Source organism: Parambassis ranga, chromosome 2 (genome assembly GCF_900634625.1).
Source record: "Parambassis ranga chromosome 2, fParRan2.1, whole genome shotgun sequence".
In the NCBI taxonomy this organism is placed as follows: Eukaryota; Metazoa; Chordata; class Actinopteri; family Ambassidae; genus Parambassis; species Parambassis ranga.
The window spans coordinates 31,116,548-31,140,777 of record NC_041023.1 but is presented as its reverse complement, the minus strand read 5'-3'; the positions used below and the strand labels follow the sequence as shown (position 1 = coordinate 31,140,777).

The 24,230-nt window shown below is 41.4% G+C and overlaps 1 protein-coding gene across 2 annotated transcripts; it reads right to left on the bottom strand.

Moving 5' to 3' along the window:
- Positions 1-1,898: 1,898 nt before the first annotated feature.
- Positions 1,899-21,817, bottom strand: LOC114427866 (hepatocyte growth factor-like). Of its 2 annotated transcripts, none has more exons than XM_028396079.1 (18): positions 21,651-21,817; positions 18,353-18,515; positions 18,057-18,169; positions 17,353-17,467; positions 12,785-12,927; positions 12,527-12,647; positions 12,231-12,349; positions 10,174-10,345; positions 9,859-10,010; positions 8,736-8,829; positions 7,121-7,260; positions 5,736-5,768; positions 5,429-5,537; positions 5,264-5,338; positions 4,163-4,300; positions 3,956-4,062; positions 3,708-3,841; positions 1,899-2,875 (listed from the first exon to the last, which is right to left on the bottom strand). In XM_028396079.1, exons 1-18 carry the CDS (start codon positions 21,712-21,714, stop codon positions 2,699-2,701), a joined length of 2,169 nt encoding a protein of 722 aa, XP_028251880.1. In that variant the 5' UTR covers positions 21,715-21,817; the 3' UTR covers positions 1,899-2,698. The 2 variants fall into 2 exon arrangements, with proteins under 2 accessions (XP_028251880.1, XP_028251888.1); XM_028396087.1 differs by having other exon boundaries at positions 9,859-9,992; positions 21,651-21,714.
- Between the last annotated feature and the right edge of the window lie 2,413 nt (positions 21,818-24,230).

The following is a 24,230-nucleotide window of genomic DNA, read 5'->3' as shown; positions in this document are numbered from 1 at the left end:
AGGCCTAAACTGCCAAAAACAGAGTAAACGGACTCCAAACTGAGTTTCTGGCCTTTTTCTTAGTACATATTACACCAAGGGAAATGTCAAGTATAAAGAGAAGTGGAGAATACAGCTATATGTAACGTCAACTTGTTTATTAAAATAGGAATGATACAAAGGCTACAAAATTCAGATGCACTGACTCTAAAAACACAAAAATAGCAGCTGTTATAAGTTTACAAACATATAAACAAATAAAAAATATATTTACAAAAATTACAAATTGTAATTTACAGAACATATCGAGCTATTTACATAAAGAGAAATTAAATAACAATTACAACACATTAAGAACGTATTTGAAGTAAACTTTGGCATTTGTTTCAGTTTGGATTTAATTAATATGTGTTCCTTTGTTGTGCTCTTCTGTAGCAGGTTATTGTGTCATTTTTTTTAATTTCATGCATCTATCTTTGTCAATTGCTGTTTGTCAATGTAACATACAAACTTAATGTGTGAGTGAAAGGGATGGAGCGGCATCAGCCAGAGCTAAACAAGTCGATCTGAGAAATATTTTTAAGATTGTCTTACACTGGCTACATTCTAAACTACAGGTAAACTTCTATAAACTCCCAGCTAATCAGAAAACAACCAAAGACATGTAGCATGAGAGACACCTTGGCTTGACAGATAGGAACATGCCCACCTCCACCTATAAAAAAAATCCACCCCGGTACAGTTCCAACTGGGATTTGTACCAAGCTGTAAACATGTTTATTTCAGCTGTAAAGTTGGGAAATTTAAACATGTTTCAAGGAACAGCAGTTGTTGACACTACTATGTTGGTTTCATTATTTTAGATAAATACATTGCCACAAACTCAGTGGTTCAAAACTGGTGATCTGGAAGTGATTTCATTTTGGAACAATTTGCATAGTGCACCTTTAACTGCCCTCACCCTTCTATATTTAAAACTGAGGCAGAACAATAGAACCATTATGAAATGTGTGTGTGTGTGTGTGTGTGTGTGTGTGTGTGTGTGTGCGTGTGTGTGTGTGTGTGGCTGCTACCTCAGTGTCAGATCTCAGTTACTTTGGAGAGGTCTATAATTCTCAAGATAAAGAACTGTTTACCTATCTCATGAAATATTGTCTCCTTCTAATTTAAAAAAAATAAATATACATTAGTACAAGCTACCAGTCTCTTTAAATATTAAACATAATCAGAAGGGTGATTCTGACTTACTAAAACAACCCCCCAATAATAATCCAGATCTATAAGACCTATAAAATCTTACAGCACAGCAGAAACATTATAAATCTGCAGGTATGTACATACGGAGTCACTTTCCGTGAAACAAAAAAAATAGTTATAATATCCTACTGACCACACACAGCCCGCCAGGGGCCACAGTTCCCTCCAAACCGGAGACCAAATAGCCATGTTATATTTGGCATGGCTCTTCTCTCTCTCATGCTACAAATATTAGCATAAGATTTGGAGCAGTTTGCTCAGTCCTACTTAGACACTCTCATGGGGAAACTAACAGTTAAAGCTAACTGGGGAAAAGGTAGTTCAGCTACTGCACACAATTAGCACTACAGCTAGGTTTGCCAAGGCTGCTGCAGTTGACCTTTCAAGCAGCAACAATGTACTTTACATATTTATTTCCAAGAGTTTAAATCGAGGCAACTGATCTCAAGGATTGTTTTTTGAAGACGTTTCGCCACTCCCCCAAGTGGCTTCTTCAGTTCTGCTACTTTTCTGGTTGGGAATCTGAGTTTTATGTGTTCAGCACCTCTGTGGGTGGATCTTGCAGGAGCTCACATGACTAAGATCCCTATAGTTGGTTAATGGTCAGTTAACGACCAGAAACTGTGTCTTGGCCATGTGCAGGACTAGTTGACGGCCCATCATTAGAGTTTGAATGTGAGTGAAGTCTGCCAGGAAGGGATGAAGGGACAGAGAGGGGTTTTCCAATTTCACATAGATGGCTTCTTTGACTCCTCTTTCAAACCATCTGTCCTCCCTGTCTAGGATTTGTACTTTACATACTTAAAGGCTGGTATATCTGAAGACAAAATTCAAGGTCACAGACTTTATTTAAGGGCTGATTGGTTTATTCACTATTCCCTAAAAATGACTTTTAATGTCTAATCCTGAATTTTATGTGTATGCTTTCCTCCTTTGGTCCTGTGAACTAGACTGGTAAATATGTTTGCATGAATGAATCATTTTGGTCCATCTACATAAAAAAGACACAGTTGGCAGTCGAGGTCAACACATTAAAATAAGTACCATAAAAAAAATCCCAGTCAAAGAAGGCAACCATAGAGGTAACCGCCGAGGAGTTGGGTTCAAGTATAATCCAGGAAATAATACTGAATCGCACATGTCTTTCTCTTAATTGTCTTTTTCTTGCATGGCTTCAGAAAATCTGAACATGTCAAAATACATTTAGTAGATGTGCCCAGGACTTTGGTTGTAGAATGGTATTAAGGCTAACTACCTGAATCTCTTCATTTGCAAAGTGGAAGAAGGATGAGATTCCATTTGGTACTTCCCAGTCTCAAATTACTTGCCTCTGTGCACAAAATTCCCAAATCGCTGCGTTCCATAAGGTGATTTTCCTCATTTCTCTCCCGTGGTCCAAATCAGGGAGATTTTGCAGGGTATGATACATTCCTGTGTGAGGTTGTTCTTTTACACCACACCATTAGTTACTTTCCACACTGGGGTAAAGTTTAAACACTTTGTATATCCACTCCGAGTAGAAAGCAACGTTCACAAAAAGTGCAGGCCGGGATGAGGCACATTTTGTCCTTTGGATGCTCACGCCGATTATAACTTTGCGTTCATGTTCCTGGCAAACCAGCGGGCCGCCGTAGTCTCTCTGCAACAAAATAACATACAAAGAAATCAAAAATTTGTTCAAACTAAAACAAACACCAACAAAACACAAACAGCCAGTGTGTTTACACCCAACAACAGCCATTAGCTATTTACACTCAGGTGAATAGTATGGCAGAAATGAGGACACACCATATCCAATAATGCTATTTGCATTCATGCACAAAATGGGCAATGTGGCTATTTACACCCAGACATAAGGAAAACGGCAACAACAAAACAGGGCTCTATAGCAACAGTGCTATTTTAACCAACCACAAAATAACCCCATGAAGTTATTTGCATCAAAGACGTATTTCCACAGAGCAACAGTGCTATTTACATCCTTTGTTAAACAGGCAATAGTACTTTTAAACTCAAGCGGCAGGGACAAGCAACTTGTGGTCTATAGCAACAATGCTATATTCACCCAGGGTGGAATAGCCAATGAAGCTGTTTGGATCAGATGCATTGCATTGCAATGACTGGCACCCATGTGCCTGTAGCTAATAATGCTATTTACACATTGTATGTTTAGCATGGCAGAAAAAAGGTGTTTGTAACTAACAATGTTTTTGCATCCAGGCTGGAATAGCCAGATTGATTTACACCCAGGTGTCTAGCAAGTCATGGACAAGCAGGTTACTGTGCCTAACAATGCTTTTTACAACCAGCAGAAGAGCCTTCTATTACCAGTCAGATATATTGTGATCATTTCCTAAACCTAACCAAGTCGCCAAAGGACTATTCACCCCTCAGTGCAAACAAGCAAAGTTTGTACTGTGCATTCACATGTGTATGTTTCATGATATGGTTGGCTGGTTTTTGATCCTTACATCACATACACCTTCTCCTCTCCTGCCACCAGCACATATTCTGCTTTCACCAGCATCCCCTTTGATCTGTGAGCACATGTTGTTGTCAACCATCGGCATGGTCACAGTGTTCAATGCTTCATCGTATCCTGTATCTATAAACAGAGATGGGTGCAAAAACTGAGTAAAAAAAAAATTACAGATTTTTTTGGTTTGAAGATTCATTAACATAGAAAGTGGTTTAACATGTGTGTGAGAGATGGCAGTACTTTTTGTTTCACCCCATCCATACATGGTGCAGTTGGTGCCTTCGGGGATGTGACAATCTTTTACAGGCAGATGAATGGTGGAGGCACCCTCAGACACAGGTGCAGGACTAGAAAAACAATGTCACATATTAGGGAAAAAATATACTGGATAGGATTTGAACTCTACCAATGAAGGGTTAAATTAGTGGAACATTATTGAGTACTTACTCTGCTAGTTTCAACATAACCAGATTAGATCCCTCTGGGCCACAGATTAAGCGAGAGATTCGTAGTCTTGGATGGTTTGAAGACTCGTTCAGGTAGCGCAGACCAACCTGCACACTGTAATCCCGGAGATCTGGAACACTGGGGACAACAAGGTATAGCATCAGCAGCTTTGCTTTTAAACATTGCAAAGATTGTGAGTAAGCAGTGTTAGTCACTGCACTACACACATTTTAGTATTTGTTGATGGGTAAAAACCAATCTGTGTAAATATTAGTACTACTAGAATTTTACAAGAACCTTTTTTTGTCCTGTGACAAAAAGGTTCTTGTAAAATTCTAGTAGTACTATTTACACAGATTGGTTTTGTAATTCTAGTAGTACTAATGTACTAATCTCAGTATTAATGTACTTTCAGTACATTTCTACTGAGATAGGGTGCCTTCATTTTTCTTGGAACATACTCATACAAAATGTGTCAAGCAATCAACTTCAGATCAAATTAACAATCAGGTCTGAGCCTGGAGTTGATAAATACTCATGGTGACAGGACTGTACATGTTCTCATTGTACACAACAACTAGATGTTAGCAGGCTTCAGTCACAGACTGTATATAATGATGGACAACATGACAGCCCTCCAAAAGTAAGCCCCCCTGGTTGCTGGCTGCAGTATAGATCATACACGCCAGGTTAGTGGATGGGACATGGCCCCAACTAAAAACTAGTGTGCAAGTATACCGTAACATAATTTTTCCTAGAGATGGTTTATGGCTTGCTAGCTAGATCTTATCATGCCAACCTGTGTTTATGTATTCAAGTGTTTGCTATGCAAAATATCTGTCTCCAAGATGGTGTCTTTGTCCAAGATGGCAGCCCTGTGTAAGTGAAATGTGCAATCTCTTATTCTCTCTGGTGCCATTTTGTACAATGGATGGAGGAGCCCTGTCATCCATCTTTATTTACAGTCTATCATTTTAATGTTGTTGTGAAAGCAACTATATATTGATATATATAAGCAATGAAAAAAAGCATGTTTGAGGATGTAAAGTGTGGGTAGGACAGTCAGGCAGTAACTACTAGTATCAGAGGGTGGAGCATTACCATGAGGTGAAGCACTGTTGGTCTGTCAACACCCAATCTTCTCTTATTAGTGAGCCACCACACAAATGAACCTTCCTAAGAACATTTAATGAAGACATTTTTATTACTGGATGACGCAAAGATGAATAAAAAAACATTCTTAAAATCACAAAAAATATGACTTACTCTCTTTGGATGCTTACAACCCAGCTGCCATCTGTACCTCGAACTTGATGGCCTCCAACTATTCTGGTGTTTATATGCACAAAGCATGATATCTTTGGCTTAGTAAGATCTAAACAAGGAGATAGTGTGGATACTTTATATTAGATGTTTATCAAAGCTTCAACTATAAAATATGATTTGTTTAGTCAGGTAAATGGCAGCAGAAGGATTTGATATAAAGAGTTTAAAGGAAACGGAAGGTGATCAGAGATAAGACGAGGAAGAGGATGAGGCTGGTGAAAACCAGAGGAACAAAAAGGATACTCACTGTGTGGCTGAGGAGCTGCTGTAGCTGATTGACCTGGTAGACATAAGGCAAACAGTAAGAGGGATACCCCACAGCAGCAGAGAATAATTCAGACCACTGACCATACATTGACACATAAAGCATAAACGCTCAGTGAAAATGACAAGCTTTTATTCTTTATAAAGACTTATCTCTGCATCTGAATTGCTGTTGGAGGCTATAACAGCTCTGCAACCACAGCAAATAAATTTGCTCAAGACCTCAAAAACTTCACGGAAGACATGTTTTACATTATGGAAATTATTGTACAGCCATTCAAAAGAGGCTCTTCAATGCAGCCAGATTGAAACCAGCCAAGGAAAATGTTAAGTCCAGCGGCCCAAGTGTGTTCTCTCTCGAATAAAAGGATGGCAGCATCTGTTTGCTGTTTGAGCATCGTGTCTTCTCTGCCAATTGGACAAAACCGCAGCAGATTACGTAAGCCACTATGGCAAGATTTATAAAAAAAAAAAAAACACTTTTGACATTTCAGTTGAAGTCAACAAAGGCTGCAAAGTTAACTTTTGTTATTTTATTGTCGTACACCCAGACACCAACTACATTTTATTACACGCTCTATCAGAAGTCCTGAAATTATTATTGTCTTTAGCCGCCCACAACTTTTCAACTTTTCGACATGTAAAAAGCAACGATTCTGACCGTCTAACAGCTGCTCAGCACAGCACACAGAGAAAACACAAATGGGAGGCTGGCCTGGCTCCTGCCATGGTCAGAGAAAAAAACCCTGACACCTGATCATATCATATTTCTTTATTGCAGACCTGTTTTACTAAGTGGCAACCTGGACCTGTTTATGTCAAAAACTGAACTGCTGGCTCCAAAAGTGACTCAATCACAGATTCCTGTGTTAAAATGTCCAACTTAACAGCAGAAATAAACACGTTTACAGCCTGAAACTGTCTTCAATCTGCCACCTCAAGCTCCACCTCTTTACTTTTTTCAATTAGCCTGGAGTTAGGCACCGCCAAGATGGCAACAGCAGCCCATACGGAAAGCACAGTTAAAAAAAGAGTTATATCTCTATGTGTTACATATAGATCTATGTTTATAACATATATGTAAAACTGAAATTTGATGTATTTATGTTGAAAATATCTGTATGATTATTATACATTGTCATAATATATTTAAGACATTATAACACAGTATGTGATGTATGACGAGATAATTATAAAGCCAAGATATGTGTATAATAATATATATGTATACATTAGGGAGGGAGAGAAAAAAGGTATTTTAGTGTGAAGTAACCAAAGCTTCAAATTGACTTTCCATGCTACAGCTACAACAGGTGCATCACTTGGACAACACAGGATACAGGCTTATTTATTATTTAAGCTTCTTACAGTGCTTCAGCTTGCAGTAGTCCCAGGCCAAGCGGTTATTTGGACTGGTGTAACACCAGGGGCCATGTTTGTCCCGGTCTGGGTTCCGGCAGTAGTTCTTTTCCAGCCCTACATAGGATACTGTAGAGTGAGAATCCCTGCTGTAAAACACACAAATACAGACTCTCATATTGCATTTGTTTTTTTGAACACAGTTTATCAGAACTAACACTGGGTCACGTCTCATAAAGACTCACACACACACACTCTCGCACTCTAAAAACACACAAGCCTGTGTATACATAGAGTCGCGCACACACTGTCATGCACATATAGTACGCATACATTGTAAGTAACCATGGCGTGCCTGGAAAGTCTGACTCTGGCTTTCCTATAGTGCAACAAGCTCCCTGCATTTGCTGCTCAGAGGCCGTAGAAGGAAACAGAGTTTTGTGAAGAGTGCTCATGGGAGTATGAAAGTATGCAGTCTAAGCATTCAGCGGGGCTCAGACCAGCAGGAGCCACATCCTCTACGGAACGATTTGGTTGTGCTCTCGATTGGTAGGAATTCACATCTAATCGTGTGTCTTTTTGCAGCAGCGGCTCTACAAGAATTAAATGTAATCTCCTCAGATATCCCTGAGAAGCAATTACGAGGTAGGAGTTCGGAGAGAGACACACGCAAAAATAACGCTTAAGCGATGGGCGACAATTTGTCAGGGGAGGGGGTGAAGATAATTGCTCTTCCCAGGAGAATGTTAAATAAGCTGTGGCTCTCGGCAGATTTTCCTGGGATGACCCTCGACCTTGAGCAGGGTAGACTTGCTGGCTGCGGTGAATGTGAGGGAGCTGATTGGCTTTGATCTACTTTCCTCAGAAAGCACTTCCTGGGGTCAGGGGTCGGCTCTGGAACATGTCCATCTGTCTATGCCGTTTTGGCTTTTAAAATTCTTGTAAATTAAGTAATTCCAACAGCCTGACTTCAGCATTAAATAACAGCCCTGGAGTGGGCAACCCTTCCATCAGGATGGGTCACTTTGGAGAGCACCCTGGGGTTTTCCTCTTGTCAGTTAGATGAATAATAATTGGACCTGGTATTGACCTCTGAGGAACCCCTTGATTTCCTCTCGCTGTTTGTTTTCACTGCTTAGCTTCATTCATATGAAAGGGATTTTCACAAGGCAATGGGAGCTAAGTTGTCAACAAACCAATCAACTGAGGCAGAAAGAATGTCAGTCTTTCTAAGACACTGTTTCAATCTTCACAGGCTACATTCACACTAGTGTATTTTTAAACGGAGTCACTTTATACTTGTGTCCATACACATATGAGCTCATCTGGGAAAGCTGCTGAACCTGTTTTAGTGAGTTTATTTAAGGGCTAAGCTTTAATCTGGTTGGGTTTACTTTTTTGCTTTCTGATTGAATTTTATCTGTCACATGACCCATTTTTATGAATGAAATCAAGGATATCAGCGATGGATTAATTCAACATAGTTAATTTAATACAACATATTGTGCATTTTTTCCATGCAATAAATGGGTATACAGCAGTATCATAACAGTGGAGTATAGTTTGTATTCAAGTCAAAGGAGCTCATCTAAGTATAGATGAGTCAAAATACTGCATCTGTTACCTGTTTATATGATTTGACCAGTCTGCACAGGGAATCCCTGATCGAGTTATGGCCAGCGTGCCCCGATATGTCTCTCCGTTGTCTTTATAACACTCTGAGGAAAAACAATGTACTCATTTTAGACCAGTTTGTTAAATACTCCCAAAGATTCTCTCTAACATCCAAGCAAGTGGACAACCACCCACTCACCCACACACACACACACACACACACTTTCATGCCATTGCAGGAACAAAGAAAGGATCTTGGGGAATGCTTCTCTTTGTGGTTTTGAATCAATTTAACACTGAAGGACCCTGTGAAACTCACTAGGTCTGTTCTTAAATAGAATCAGAAGAGGGCCTGTTGTAACTAATTGACTGGTTGGTTTTTGACATGTGTGGTCTTCTGAAATGTAAAGCAGAGAAACATGGGAAATGACAGCGGGCACAGTTGCCAGAGTCTGATGTTTTTGTTCTTCCATGAAATGGAATTCATTGGGCAAGCATGCTGCCAAGTGCTCGGTCCTCCGAGAGCAATACAGAAAGTGTCTGTGTAATTCCACTTTGCAGAAACATGACATGAATTTTTTCAGCAGTTCAGTGTTTTAGCCAAATTGTTCAGGAAATTATATTTTTTAATGTAAATGTGTTTAAAGTAAGCTTGGTGGTAGTTTTAAAGTAAGGGTCTGTTTTTTATTCATGTACATTTTTTATGTACATGTCAAGAAAAAAATGCTGAAGTTTGAAATTAATTAGTAGTTACATCCAACCTGGCAACATCAGTTGAAGATGAAAGCATTGTAATACATTATCAGTCATTTGTTAAATCCATATGGGTGTCAGATGTCAGAAGGCGGTTTGAAGGTATGTGGAAGGCTTTACTTAGCCATAACCGCCTGGAGTAACAATTGATTGGCTGTCAGCTTAGAACATGGCAGTTAACACTTTGGAAGACAATATTTTTTTATAGCAAGACTGCATAAGAGCAACGGTTTGATCTTGTTTTAATCACTTTAAGAGAAGTCAAGTTGCAGCTTGTCGTAAAATTGCTGTATTATGAAAGTGCGAAAATATGCAGAGACTACACTACACATATGTGTGTATTAGCCTCTGCTGTATCTGCATCATAATTAGTCATTTACCAATTTTTTGTGTGGCCTCTGCCTCACATCTGGGGATGTGAGTGCAGTTGGCTATCCTCTGATTAGGGTCTGTTGTGAAGCACCATGGGTAATCTGCACCATCGGGGTTACGGCAGAAATTCTCTCGGAGGTCTCTGTAACACAAACACAAACTACTATTTAAATGAAAGTGCTCGAAACTGAATGTGTGTTTACAACAAATTAAATCTCCTTTCTAATTTTTTCCACCTGCCACTCACGCAAAAATATACAAATAATTTCCTCATACTGTCTGAGCCTATTAGTTCTGAGCTGTCGACAACCATCATTACTCACTTGCATTTGAAGTTCTGGGGGAAAAAGGAGTGGTTGTGGGGAAACTGAGAGTCCCAGCGCTGACACGTCACGCCGTCTGGAGTGACATTCATTGTGCCTCTGTAATTTGCGCCCTTTACCTCCACACAGGATGTTGTTGTGTTGACATCTGTGTCCTCGCTGGGGTCTGAATCTACGAGAGGGAAAAACACAACTATAAGGATGAAGCATGAGAAAGAAGGGAAAGTCGCTAAAGAGGTGGTGAGGTTGGAGAGAGCAGGAATGAGGGAGGGAGATATTAATCCCCAGAAGAATGTGTCATGTTTAACCTAGAAACTGATGATCAAAAACAGTAGCACGCCCCCACCACTACCACCCCCACCCCTCCCCGCTTCTATTGCGATAGGAAACTTTCTGTGTATTCATAACAGTGGTGCCCCCACATTCTTGCACGTACGGACATCCACAACAATGAGAAGTCACTTAGCTTGCTGACAGTACCCATCAGCGCTGTGACTAGAAAGAAAAATCCTGCATCCAAAATTTAAACATTCAAATTTCTGTTCCTGGATAATTTGTTTATTGTAGGGAAGGCGTCCAAACCCCAGCCTGGATCAGACAACTTCATCCACCATCAAACTATTCCAAACATCCTCAGATGGAATTCTGCTTTTCAGCAGAGCAGGGCTGTCTGTACACACAGGGAGCTACTTCTCCCCTCTGGATTTCTGTCTCTGTTTCTTTAGCCTTTGACAAATGAGATGGGAGAAGATGGAGGAGGAAAAGGGAATGTTTTGAAGCAGAAACAAGAAAGCGGGTGGAAAAGAGGGATTCTTTGGCTTGATGTAATGCATGCCAGTGTCTGTGTGCACCGTGGAGTACAGGTCAGTGGTTTTTATCTTTCTAAAGGGCAGGCATTGAGGGATACACACATCTGGACAAATGCAGATCCTCCGCCCTCGCTGTAAATCATAACATGTACTGTGAAGTACATGTGCGTATGTGTCTGACAGAGACAGAGAGAGATGCTCTGTGCGTTTGTGGGTGCGCAGATGGGAACATAACACACACACAAAAAAAGAATAAATTCTCAAATGGTTCAACCCCTTTTTGCTCAACATTTCACACACCTTTCACTCCATCTTTTTATATTACACATGAAGGCAAATGTTATCTAAACTACAACTCGGTCAGACTTTATGATATGATGAGTCAAGTGGAGCTAGACTCACTGAATCACAGAATACAGGGTGGCATAAAACAAAATATATTGTAAGTATTTGCACTTTTGCTTATACGTAAATCTACTTAGCCAGCTACATGCTTAGCTAAATTGCTTGTTTTCCAAAGGAACCTGGCCCATGTGGTGTTGTGTGGTGAATGAGAGCATTGCCTAACATGTTCACTCGGATTCTCTCTGGTGACTGTAAAGGCCTGACCCCCTGAGCCCTGTAAGGAAGCATCTGCAGTTGTTTTGCTCTTCACACATTAATTCAGCTCTTTTAATTTGTGTATATATGTAATGATTTTAAATAATGTTCACGCCACTAAAACAACTTTAAGACCTTCCTGTGCCTCTTAGTATAGTAGCCTCTATTGTCATCCACCACATTTTATAGCCCTCAGAACACTTCTGGCTCTCTGAAGTCAGACCCTCGCCTTTACAAACAACCTATTTGCTCTTCCTTGTTGAGGTAGAAGTACTTGAAGCCAAAGACCACATAAAACACCCGGCCAAGTAAACAAATGTCTTATGAGACTCTGCAGGGGTAAAGGAAGCCTTTTAACTCTGCTGACCACAGCTACCCCAAAAAACCCACCAAAGCTACGTATGTAACAAATCACCCCGGCAACGACGTGTTGGTGGTACAAAGCTGACATCAGTGCTATGTCCATGTTTGAATCCTATGATAGATTCCTAACTGCGTGACACATATTGTAATAGATGTCGAGACAAAAAATCCACCAACAGACCCATAAATCACACTAAAACAATAATTTGTCGTTAATTTGTTTGAAGACTGCCCACAAAGCCCCATGCAGCTCCAGATTTGGAGCATATACAGCACATCTCTTACCACACACAGTGATGTTACAGTACTCCCACGGCACTTTAGGATCCATGGTGAAGCACCACGGACGGAGACGATTATCTGGGTTACGACAGTAGTTGTCCTTTAAATCTTTGTCCCGGTACCTGAAAAGAGGAAAGTCAGGGAGATATGGAAAAATAAGAGCACAGACAGAGAAGTAAGTCATAACAACTGGTGAGGTCTACTTCTCTGGAGCATTAGCGTCATTTATTTAAGCATCTGTCATGGGTGTGTGCTGGTGTAGTCCATGAGAAAGATTACACTGTGATTTTGCAGCTTACTTCTTGGGCTGGAAGTGGTGTTTGTGAGGTCTTATTGAGTCCCATCTCTGGCACTCCCTGCCACTCTCTGTATGGTCCATTTTGCCCTGGTAATCCTCTCCATTACACCTCATACAGACTTCTGTCAACAGAAAGAAACATCAGTCATCAAAACCTTCCTTTAAAGAGGAATGCAAACAAAACATAAAACACATAAACGCTGATTAAATGTTAGATTAGAATCTTATCGTCCAGTGGTGATCTTTTGCTGGGTCTCACCCTCTGAACACTGTGGTATGCCACACTCCTCAGTTCGTACGTTGGGGTCCGTTGTGTAGCACCACGGACCACCAGGATCGTTGTTGGGATTCCGACAAAAGTTCTCCCTCAGGTCTTGCTTTGGGTACCTATCTGGATAAAACCTACAGGGGCACAGACAGGAATTATTAAAAGTGTTAGTTGATACTGTGAGCTGTGTAAATAAATTTCCTGGGAGTACTTGCACACTTGGCTGTTCCACCAGTGTATACAGTGCCGTACCTGCCTGGTAGGGTTCTCAGTAACAAATCAAACAAATTCAAAGGGCATTTCCATTGAGACATAAGCCGCACTCTGTGAAATACTAGGTTACATTTTATCACAGGCATAGCAACGGTATGCAAAGTAAGTCATCAATACTTTACTCCTGTCCAGCATGATCTCCTTACTTGATTCCATCCATATCCCATCTCCCTCAAGTGTGAAGCAGCCAGGTATTCACAGCACGGTAACTGCCAACAGCACAGAACAGTGTTATGGGCCACTTGGAGCAGCCCATGCAGGTCTTTCGCTGGCAGCCTTTAAACACGTTTAAACCTAATCCTTCTCTGTCAACTGCACCATCACGTCAGTAAGGGGTAAAAAAAAAAGAACCTGGCTAGCCCAAACATATGTGCTGTAACAAAGGGGAAGCAGCACGGGATCCCAATTCTAAATAGACGTGTGAAATTTGTCTTCTGTCGGGGCAGGGTGATGAAAAGCTGGCTTGTCAGCACCTCCTGAACCGTGCCGACCACATTCTGCCTCCCACTCAGGGAGACAGTGAGGGAGGAAGGAGAAGAAAAGTGAAAAGGATGATTTAAAACCCTTAAAAATAAACAATTATCTTGTAAATTATCTTAAGATATATATTTTAAACTTTTAAAATGAGGGACTTTACAGTGATTTCTACCAGAGTTAACCTGCTAACCAGCTAGCCTGTAGCCTGCAGTTCTAATTTCTTGTCAATCATGTTGACAGACAGAAAGTTGATGAGTAAAATGGTAAACTTAAGGATGGCTGAACGCCTTAGTAAGCAACCATGGAATATCAAGATTTATGGGCGAGCCAACCAGGCAACTGCTTACAGCGTCTGCTCTCCTTGAGATTACAAAGCAGGCCTGGCACCTGCAGCCAGCTGAGAGTTTGTGTCCTAGCAGATCATCATGCAGGTTGGTTGTTGGATTTTTATGCTCTAACAGCATCTGTGAATAGCAGATGTGAATATTTCTACTTCCCATGTGCTTTGACATTAAGGAAAGTTGGGACAAAAAAGCACGAAACAAAAACAATCTGCTGTAACCCCCTCTAGAGAACGACACACTGTTTTTCACAGTTTTTGTTTTTTTTAAATAAATGGTACCTTTAAGAGCCAGATAAAGAATGTGAGCATAAAGGCGGGAGTTCATTGTTGAGATGATGATGTAAGGAAAAATATGCACCAAAGAGTCCACCCTCCCTTCAGCAGCCTGTCTGCACACTCTACCCCAGGCAGTGACTCTTGGGGGAGTCTGCTCCGGTCTCCCCTCTGTGCCTGGAGAGTGGGGGGGTGGGGGGGGCTCACGCAAGGTTTCTCCGATAATGCACAACATCATTCGGCCTGGAGGTCTCTAGCATCTCACTCAGGGTGATAACGGGTGCAAAACAGGCCTTCCAAACACACACAACAGTGTAAGAGCCACTTTTCTCTCATGCATCTAACTAAAGCAAAACACTTGTTCCCCTACAAAGCAGCTCACAGCCGGAGGCCAAAACTCACATCTGTTGTGTGTAACTCACAACCTCAATACACTATATTTCTATCATAATACAGTTTTGTTCATTTATAAATGGAATTACAAGGTTCCTCACTTGACAAACTCACAAAACAAAAATGTTGCATCTGGTGAGACTCCGTAAAAGGCCACAGCATGGGAGCAAGTTAGCCGTAATGATGTTGTGCTAACAGATGTTGGCCAGTTATTCATCTCGTTGCCAAAATCTGTTCCCATCGGAGCGCAAAGCAGACACTGTGCTCACATGCCTCGCTCTCTGGTCCGACTAAAACATATTGGCTAGATTTTGGATATCACTAAAGATGAAATCTACGCCTGAAGTAACTGCTGCAGATTCACGTGAAACACACATAAAAGCTTCAATCCTACAGCATAAAAAGAAGGCAGAGCCAGCCAAAGACTGTGTAAATCCTAATAATGTTTTCTGAATGCAGCAGTTACAGTGTGACATGTGCATTAGCACGTTAGGTATTTTTGTGTATTGAAAAAAAAAGATCCAGTAGATCACTGCCTTAACTTAGCTTAGCTTTGATTATCTGGCCAAATCACACATCACAAAGTGGACAGCATAACTCCCCACATGTGGGGCTTTGGAGTGACTGGATATTTGCTTCTCTTCTACCTTTCTATAAAATAACCATCTCCATCATTTCTGTTTGCAAATGCTAAATATTTTGACCCGGAGGGACACAACGATGCAAGCCAAGTTTGCCATGGCGAGCTTGGCGCGCTTCTAATACGTCTCTTCAGGCAAACTATGAACTTGATGTTACTTCTATTGGTGCATTTTCCTGCTTATAGCAGAGGATAGCAGCTGCGGTCTGTAGAGAACTCAGGCAAGAAATAAATTATTATCTGTGTGCCAATGGTGACAACAACAAGTCCATAGAAAGAACAATAGTCATCTTCCCAGCATGTGGAATAAAAGACCGCGGGGAATTGGTGTGGATGGCTAGATTAACAGACTATCCAAAGTTGTTCAGTTTGGAAAGTGCACCAATTATTGAATTGTATTTTCCATAGTTGGTGCCACACAGGTGCCAGTGACATGAACAGGAAATCCTCCAAACAGCCAGATCAGTATATATTAGCCCACGATAGCCATTCTTACATAGGCCACATCCAGTCACTCCAGTCTGTACTGATTTAATTTCTTCTAATCTGTTGCAGATTAAACTTTGGAAACTCATTTTGGTCTCCCACAAAATGAGCTAGGTCTTGTAAAGAGAGGAAGTAAGTAAAATCGGATCAACTTGCAAAGCATGTGCAGACACCAGGTGCTGAGCTGGCATGCTTAAAGCTCAGTCCACCTGTGGTCAGATAGGATCACCCAGGATGCATGTTAATACCAAGGTGTGTCGAAATGTCCAACAAGGTCTTCCAGCACATCTACAGCTCACTCATCAACCAACAGATGAGCCAGCTGTTCTCCGGTTTATTTGCTAATACGTACTAATGTGAGGTCTAACTAACAAGTGAGTTATTCTCAATAAGAAAGCCCTTTTATCAAGATGACAAATGGTTACAGCCATGAAGATTATTAAATAAACACTACAGGGTGTGTTTCTGCAGCTGAGAGCGCTCACTGACATCCCAGAGAAAATACGTAGACAAACAAAAGAACGTCCTTGAGGGAATAGATAAATGATTGGGTTGTTAAGTAGGATTATTAACATGAAATGAAATGTTCCCTTCAGTTCACACTTCTCTCAGAGCCATGGTTCAAACACTAAATATAGACAACAGGTGGAAGTCCCATTCCTGGAAGGAAACCTCCTGAGAAATCACCCCTTGCCCCCACGACGAGCGGTCAAGCATGAAAATAATAGTTACCTGGAAGTCAAATGGTGCATGGTTCATTATGGTGGTAATTCTCACACAGCGGGACAGTCCCCATGTTAGGTAACCCCCACAGTGGCACTAAATCTCCCTTTAAGTAAAGCTCCCTCTGACCCTTTGAAAGTTTAAAAGTTGCTGACAAGTTAGCGATCTATCTGCAAAGGGGACTGGGACCATGTGTCAAATAAACAATGACAAAGGATTCCTAATGCGAACAACTGCTTCTGGAAAGCGATGAGAGTATTTAGGGTGGAGAGGATGGGGGACCAATGCTGTAACCTGTATTAATTGTGCGGGAACCTGGTATGCTTTGTGAGCTCAGCTGGACATCAGACAGAACATGACTTCAGTCTATAAATCTTTGCACCTTCTTTCTTTTTACGCTACCTCCCTTATATTTTTCACTCTGCACTCCGTCAAACTCTTATTACTCTGTCTCCTGACCCCCCTCCACCCTTCCTCCCTGCCGCTGTTAAAATATCTCGTAACTAATGAGCGCCGCTAATGAGATGCTGGCACAGGACCCATCGCTGCAGCTGAGGGAAAACATCTTTGGGATACACCTGATGGCCTACAGTGCTGTGCAAAAAAATCGGGGAGGACATCCCTGCATGTGTTGAAAGAAATCTGACTTAACTCTGGATAAACGTTCAACTGTCTCCAAACCTCCACCTTCCCTTAACCCCTGAGGTGCAAGGGGATGAACTGAACATCAATAAATCAAGCACGAGGCCTGTTCAGTATCAGACACAGCGAAAGAGAGAGGGAGCATCCAGGAAGGTGGCGGAAGCCGAAGAGATTAGAGATGAGACCTTTGAAGGCTGGCAAAGGGGAAGTGAGTGATTAATCTCCTGACCGATGAGCAAGGCACTACACCCTCTGCCTCATAAATATCCAGCACTGTTGGTTTTTCTCAGTGAAAACAAGACGACTTACGTGTGCTCATTGATGATATTATCTGACCAAGCTTGGCAAGTGATGTTTGACTTCGTCCAAGACCTCCTCCCTCTGTAGTTGTCCTTGGTGCCGACGATACACTCCCTTATATAATCTAAGTGAGAGCAAAGACACATTTTGAAAACATCCATTCATGCTTAGATACAAGCTGTCTGTGTGTACTCTCCTTGTGCCAGTTTACACTGCGTTTCAGGCAATTAAAAGTGTGATTTGTGTGCCCTGCCCTTGACCACCTGGAATTTATTTTCCCATGTATGGTCAGAGAGACATTTTTACAGCAAACATTTCGCCTGCATGACCCGGCCTGCGTGTTATTCCCAAAACAGACAACTTCCTGAAGTTCATTAAATGTCACCGAGGAGAGTTTTCGTAAATTTTGCCGTAAATTCTGAAGTGCTAGATTCCACAGGCTGCACTTGAGGAAGGTTACGACTGTAAACAATGATTTTTTTTTTGTTTACAGTCCCACTTAAGTCAGCTACGTGTTTATGCATACGACTCTCCCCACAGGGGTTATTAAACAGCAGGGGTGGGGGAGTTAGGAGGCTGGGTTGCTTTTATTGTGTCAACAAAAGAAACCAAAGTCCTTAAATAAGTAATAAGAGCTAATAAGATCTAAAAAAAAACCCTCACCTAAATCCCTCCATCATGAGAAAAACACTCCAAAAAACAATGACATTTACCTTTTTTTTCGTACAAAGTAAAGTTGATGTTGGCCAGCTTCTGTACACCATGGGTAAAACGGTCAAAAGGGAGCAAGTGGCATTTCCTGTTGTGCCTTTGAAAGTTGAAAGCTCTGCAGAAAAACAGGGGAAACAGTGGAGAGATGTACACATGATAAAGCGCAAAAATATGTAAATGCTACATAAGAGAGGTAGAGAGAGAGAGGGAGGAAGATGGAGAGATCAGGAGCGAGCGGCTATGAAGAAACCATGTGCCGGACTTCAGGGAAACAGAGAGAGGGGGAAATGAAACTCACCTGCAGTTGAAGTTTTTCTTGACCTTCTTGCACTTCCGGGCGCAGTGCTCCTGTGAGCGGCTGTCTTTCACCAATGGGGGCTGAGGACAGTCTGTACAAACCATCATGTAGCTCTCAGTCTTTTCATACTTCTGTAATAGCTGATGGGACTTTCTACTGCAACCTGTGGGACACATGACAATCGGCATGATGATGATGATGTAGGGTGTCAAACTACTTAGTACATTTTAATGACCAACATAGTGATCCATTTACTATGCAACTTTTGCTCAGTGCTGAGCTATTGAGTTTGTTAATAACCCTTTCAGCTATGGCCATTTTGTTGGCATTCAGTCTTTGATGCATATTGTACTATTCAATGGGCTGTTAGCCATCTACATTAGCATCCTATCACTAGCTACAATACACTAGCAGCCTTTTACGTGGCATAAGCTAATGTTTTCAACAGGCTGCAGCCATTTGACTAGCTCACTGCACTCTTTGGTTGCATATTGTGCTGTGGTTGCGGAGTATTCAAACTGTCCACATGTCTTTTATATGATCTGTCGTCTTCATTATTAAAACCTCTCACAATCAATTTATTTCTCTGAATGAAACACTGCCATATACCACAGTGCTCTTTCCCCACTAATATCCCTGTCTTTTCAACATTTAATGGTATTTGAACAACAAAAAAACATCCTTTGTATGAAGCCATGTGTTTGGAGCACATCCCTGGTTTGGTTTTGGTTTTGGTTGCTTGCAACATTTTTATTAAAAAAAACATTAAATGTTTCCGTTAGTGCAACATATTAGTGTCGTAATCATTTATTTGTGTATTAATGTCATGGCATGCTGCTACAAAATGTCCTTTTGCAAAATGCTGAGTAATGCTTTTTCCTTAAAGTGATGTCAGCTAATTTCTCCTCTGACCTACTGTCCTATTTGAAGATGTGATGGTGGTGATGGCAGTCCTGACCCCCCACCCCTAGAAATCATCCACATGGTAGCATGCCAGTAGAATATGTGTTAGAAAAACAAGTATGAAGTGTGTCCAGGATGGAATCCAGCTCAAAAAGCCCCCCCAGCAGTCCTGCTTGCTTCAGACCGGGCCAAGAGAACTGAACGATGTCCATCAACAGGCTGCAGTGCCTCAGTCGCTTTGATGATCACGAAAACATATTTTATATTTTATTGCTCACAGAAAGAGCTTTTTTAACAACTTTTACTACTTTGCGGTACTTGTAATGCTACAGTTTTATGTTAATGGTCAATATTCATCTTTTTAGAACTCTAGCTGTTTTAATGGCTTTCATTTATTCCTTTTTATTTCAAGCAATACGGTTTTTCTGTTTGTTACAAGATGCATTCACAATTCCACAAACATCAATCATAATTACAACAAAATAGTAAAGTTTCGTAAATAAAAAGTTTATGTTCTCCTTTAGCTGTAGTAGAAAACATAAACAGTACTTTATACTAGTCATTCTTGTGTTATTTATAGGCTTTTCTACATCAAAAGAGATCATTGCAAATATGTGGCATAATGTACATGAGGTCCAACGGAGTTCAGAAGCAGGACAGGACCATATTTTAGGCTTAAATTCTCTGTCACACAAATCAGAGCTCATCCTTTAGCTGTACCAACATCTTCGGATAAACTGTAGATACAACAGCTTGGAGTTTATAATTAGTGGCAAGTGCGGTAACACACAGGAACACTCATGCTACCGAATTACAGCTACACACTCTGGTGCCAAGATCCGACACAAGACGTTGTGTGTGTGTGTGTACTTAGGATATTGTAAACTGTGGAGCGTTTAGAGGCTCCTCGCGGTTGAAAATGGTTTTCGGGGAGGATGTGTTATTAATGTTTGGGCTCCACTGGACCACATCTGGCACTCATCACTGTGTTGTTCCAGCCCTGATGTCTGGCCCAGGCTGCTCAATTAGATTTCACTTAGTCTCTTCCTCTCCTTGCACTCAGACTCCTGCTATCTCCAAAATCCCCAAACATTTGCTCAAGTTGAAGATTATAATAGACGTGAGTGAGGGAGAGGAGATTTAATGAGAAGAGGCAGCTTGGAGGATCTAGTTTAGTTTGAAAAATGTAGATATGAAAAGGTGAAAAGACCAACACCATGACCCCGGCTTACAAACCTCCACTCTACTAACGTGCCCTTGAGCTAAAAGTGTCAGCTGGATAAGTATTTTGGGTCAGGCTTTCCTGGAATACAATATGACACAATGTAATAATCATAAAAATATATAATGTGGAGGTGAAATGCTGCATTGCAGGAACAACAGGAAAGTAGCAGGTTAAAGGTGTGTCTCTGTCTGGGAATTAAACAGACATTACATCTGCTTCAGACAGCGCAAAATGTGGTAGTGGGCTCAGGAGCCAGATGTTACCCCACCATACACACACACACACACACACACAAGTGGCTGCCTCCAAATTTATAGCACATACAGACACATCATACACGTGCACGGCTTTTTCTATCTCCCAAACGGGACACCATCACCATCAGCCCAGTGCTCGCAATTTTTACTTTCCCCAGTTTTCATGTCAAAGCCGCGCGGTCAGAGGTCAGAGACGGCACCCCCCCCCCCCACCCCCAGCTGGAGGCGGTAACTGTGGGCTGACTCAGTGACCATGTCAGTGGGGCGGATGTGAGCCTCCGAAGCCACCAGAAAAAAAATAAAAAAATAAAAGGGGGGGGGGGGGGGGGGGGGGTAAAATGACTTGGTGGTCGTGTGGGCGCGCGGCGTATCATCATGCACCCTCTCCTCTGCAGCTGGAGTCAGCCCAGCAGATGCAAAAGTGTCTGCTGACCTATATAACACAGTTTAATGACAGCGCAGGAACAAACTTTTTTGTTTGTTGTTGTTGTTGTTTTTGGCACAGCTGGATTTGGCATAGTGCGCGCAACAAAAGTAAAAGATAAATTATAATCACATTAATTACGCTCAACTGAATTCTTGAAGTGTTTGTCATTAGGTGCGGCTCAGAAGAAGGAGCAGCTCAACATTTTTGTATTCCATTAAAGTCACAGAGATAATTAAATATTTTGTGACTGACACGCCACCAAAACTGCCTTGAGTATTTTCATTTCACAATCTTTTCCCAAACCCCACAATAGCGCAAGACGCGGCTTGTGGGGACTGAATGGTGCACCCTCATAGTCTCAAATTACATTTGAATTAAGATTAAGAGTCAGAATTAAAAAAAAATAAAAATGACAGATGAGAGCTATTAATAAAATATATACATCTGAAGCTAATGCAGATGTGTAACATCCACTGGAACTCTTACCTGTATCTACAATGATGAGCAGCACACACACCAAAGCTTGGTAAATCCACATGTTAGTCCTCATGGTGGTGGAGTGGTGTGTAGAATCCCGACAGACTGGTTTGAAGTTCAGTGTCTGATGATCAGCAGATTTCCTTCCTCAGCACAGATGCCACACGTCCTCGGTTCAACCCCCTTCCACTCTAACTTTGAGCGACTCTTTATCAGCTCTGTCGCTCTCCTCACTGGTGTCAAGTCCTGCAGAGCAAAATACAGCACTACTTCCGGTTTACATTTTCAAAATAAAAGCTGATGGTTTACTTTTTCTCCTTTTTTCCTCCACAAAGTCTTTTAAAGTGACTATATTGTCAACCATCCAAAACGCAAACACAGTAGGTTTTTGTTTTTATTTTTGAAAGTCAATCATTTGCTGGTCAACTTGCACATGCAATGTGTTTACACCAAATTTATAGGCTGTAATTACCAAATTTAGAATAAATAAATAAATAAATAACTTTCAGTTTATATATCAGCAATCAGGAAATCATTCATTCAAACACATTGGGGACTGTCATCTAGCTGCTTCCTTGAATAAACACTTTACTGACTGACTGGTCCCCTCACCGTTATGAAATGAGAATAAAGAGAATACAAAATGCGAAAATCAAGGAGGGGCTAAAAGTGGAGTCACCGTTTCTCAACACTGAGAAGAGCATCGAGGTAGGTCAAGCACACGGTTAAGGTGGCCTCTGGGCGCCTCCCTTTTAGAGGTTCACCAAGTACAGCCATCTGGGTGGAGGCCTACAGCCTGGACACACTAAAGAGATTAGATCTACCTGCTGGCCAGGGAGCAGCTGGGGATCCCAGGAAGAGCTGGATAAAGTTTCTGGAAACAGTGAGGCCTGTGTGTTTCTGCTCCATGGATGATGGATGTATGGATCAAACAAAATTAATCGATATGCAAGTTTTTAAACATAAGCAAACATGCAGAGAGACCACTGACTTTGCAAGTTTAAGTAAACATATTTACACATCCTGGCAACCCAGTTACTACCCAGAACACATTATCAAGTGATTAAACAGCCTTTAATAAGGTTTGTTACCGAGCCAGACTGGCGGCGCTTGGGCCTATTACTATAACATATGAATGGGCTTATTGGTGCGCCAACCCGCAAACTGCACTTGGCGCAGAGAATTGATTATATAATGCTGTACCAGATCATAATGTGACTGGTGTGCTCTAAAGTCGAGAGAATCTAACAAATTTATTTATGTATTTATTTATTTATTTTACACACAGATATTGTGCAGCATCGGGATCTCTTCTCTGGACAAGCCATTGTCATGGACCAATACAAAGCTGTCCACAGCTGTAATGAAATAATCATTACAGTCAAAATGACAACCACTGAGCTCCATCTTCAGCTTAGAGAATCTGTGGGTGACAAATCAGCTGGTGGCTGTGACCACTGTGGACTGATGGGTTGGAGATTTGTCCTGATGGAAGAGCATATCCCTGGTCAGCTATCCACACTGAATCATCAGAATGTTCTCAGATATTAGTGTAGTCACCCCCTGTAATAGCATGACATTACAAGTCGTCAACCAGCAGGACTCACTTTGTTTCCCTGGAGTATGGAGGCCCTCACCTTGTTGCAGACCTCTACTTGATTGTTTAGCAGTGGTGGACCCAAGTCTCATCCAAAGTTCTGCAGAAATGCCCCAGCATCTGCCACGAAAATGGCAGATTTCTTCAACCTTCCCTTCATCAGGTCCAAGAACACTTTGGTCATTGAGAATTTGTTGTGGGTAACAGCACAAACACCTCTGTGACAATGTGCTGTTTAGTAACCATGGATGACTAAACAGCACAAAGGGTTGTCCTGTATGGTTATGGTGACTAATCTTCTAGGCTCTCTCTGCTACGTTTGAATCTCATTCAGCTCATTTCTTCATCACACTGAGACAAGGAGTGTTAGCATGTTGTAATTCATAGGTAGCACCTTAAGGCAAAAATGTATAAATCATCAATCAATCATTTCTCATGGCGTTTAACTGAGTTGTCCCTAAGCAAGATGCTGAAAATGGCACCAAATTCTGCTGGTGCTGAACTTTTGACAGCACCTCTCCATCAATCACATCGACTTCAGTGTTTATACATGTCAAAATGGAATATTCTCAGCCTGTGTCACAACTCATGTGCTGCTTCTGTGAGTGATTAATGTGACATGTTACATTAAAGGCACAAACCCGATCTGCACTGCCTATGCCACATCACGAGATACCATCTTTTACTTAAAAAAAGGGTTGAGCTGTTCTCATGAAAGTCAAATCATGACAAGGATGTAAAATATCTGTCAGGGACTGGCGGAATATTTGTCCCGCTGTTCAAATAATCCCCACAGGAGCAGGAGATATGAGGGAGGAGAACAGTGCCAAGAGTCTGAGTGACCTAGTACAGCCCTATAGTGTCTGTGTTATATAAGGATACCACTATATTCTTATTATATGAAAGTTAATTTGATTACTGGGCAATAAAGGTGCAATAAGGTCACTATAAAGACAAAGCTGAGCACCACTGGCACAGTATAAATCCCTATA

Excerpts from the sequence above, each read along its gene's own strand:
- LOC114427866 (XM_028396079.1), bottom strand. The coding sequence starts at position 21,714 with ATGAGGACTAACATGTGGATTTACCAAGCTTTGGTGTGTGTGCTGCTC. Across the intron at positions 7,261-8,735 it reads TGGTCAAATCATATAAACAG|CAGGGATTCTCACTCTACAG; the intron begins GTAACAGATGCA and ends TGTGTTTTACAG. Across the intron at positions 2,876-3,707 it reads GAGGAGAAGGTGTATGTGAT|AGAGACTACGGCGGCCCGCT; the intron begins GTAAGGATCAAA and ends ATTTTGTTGCAG.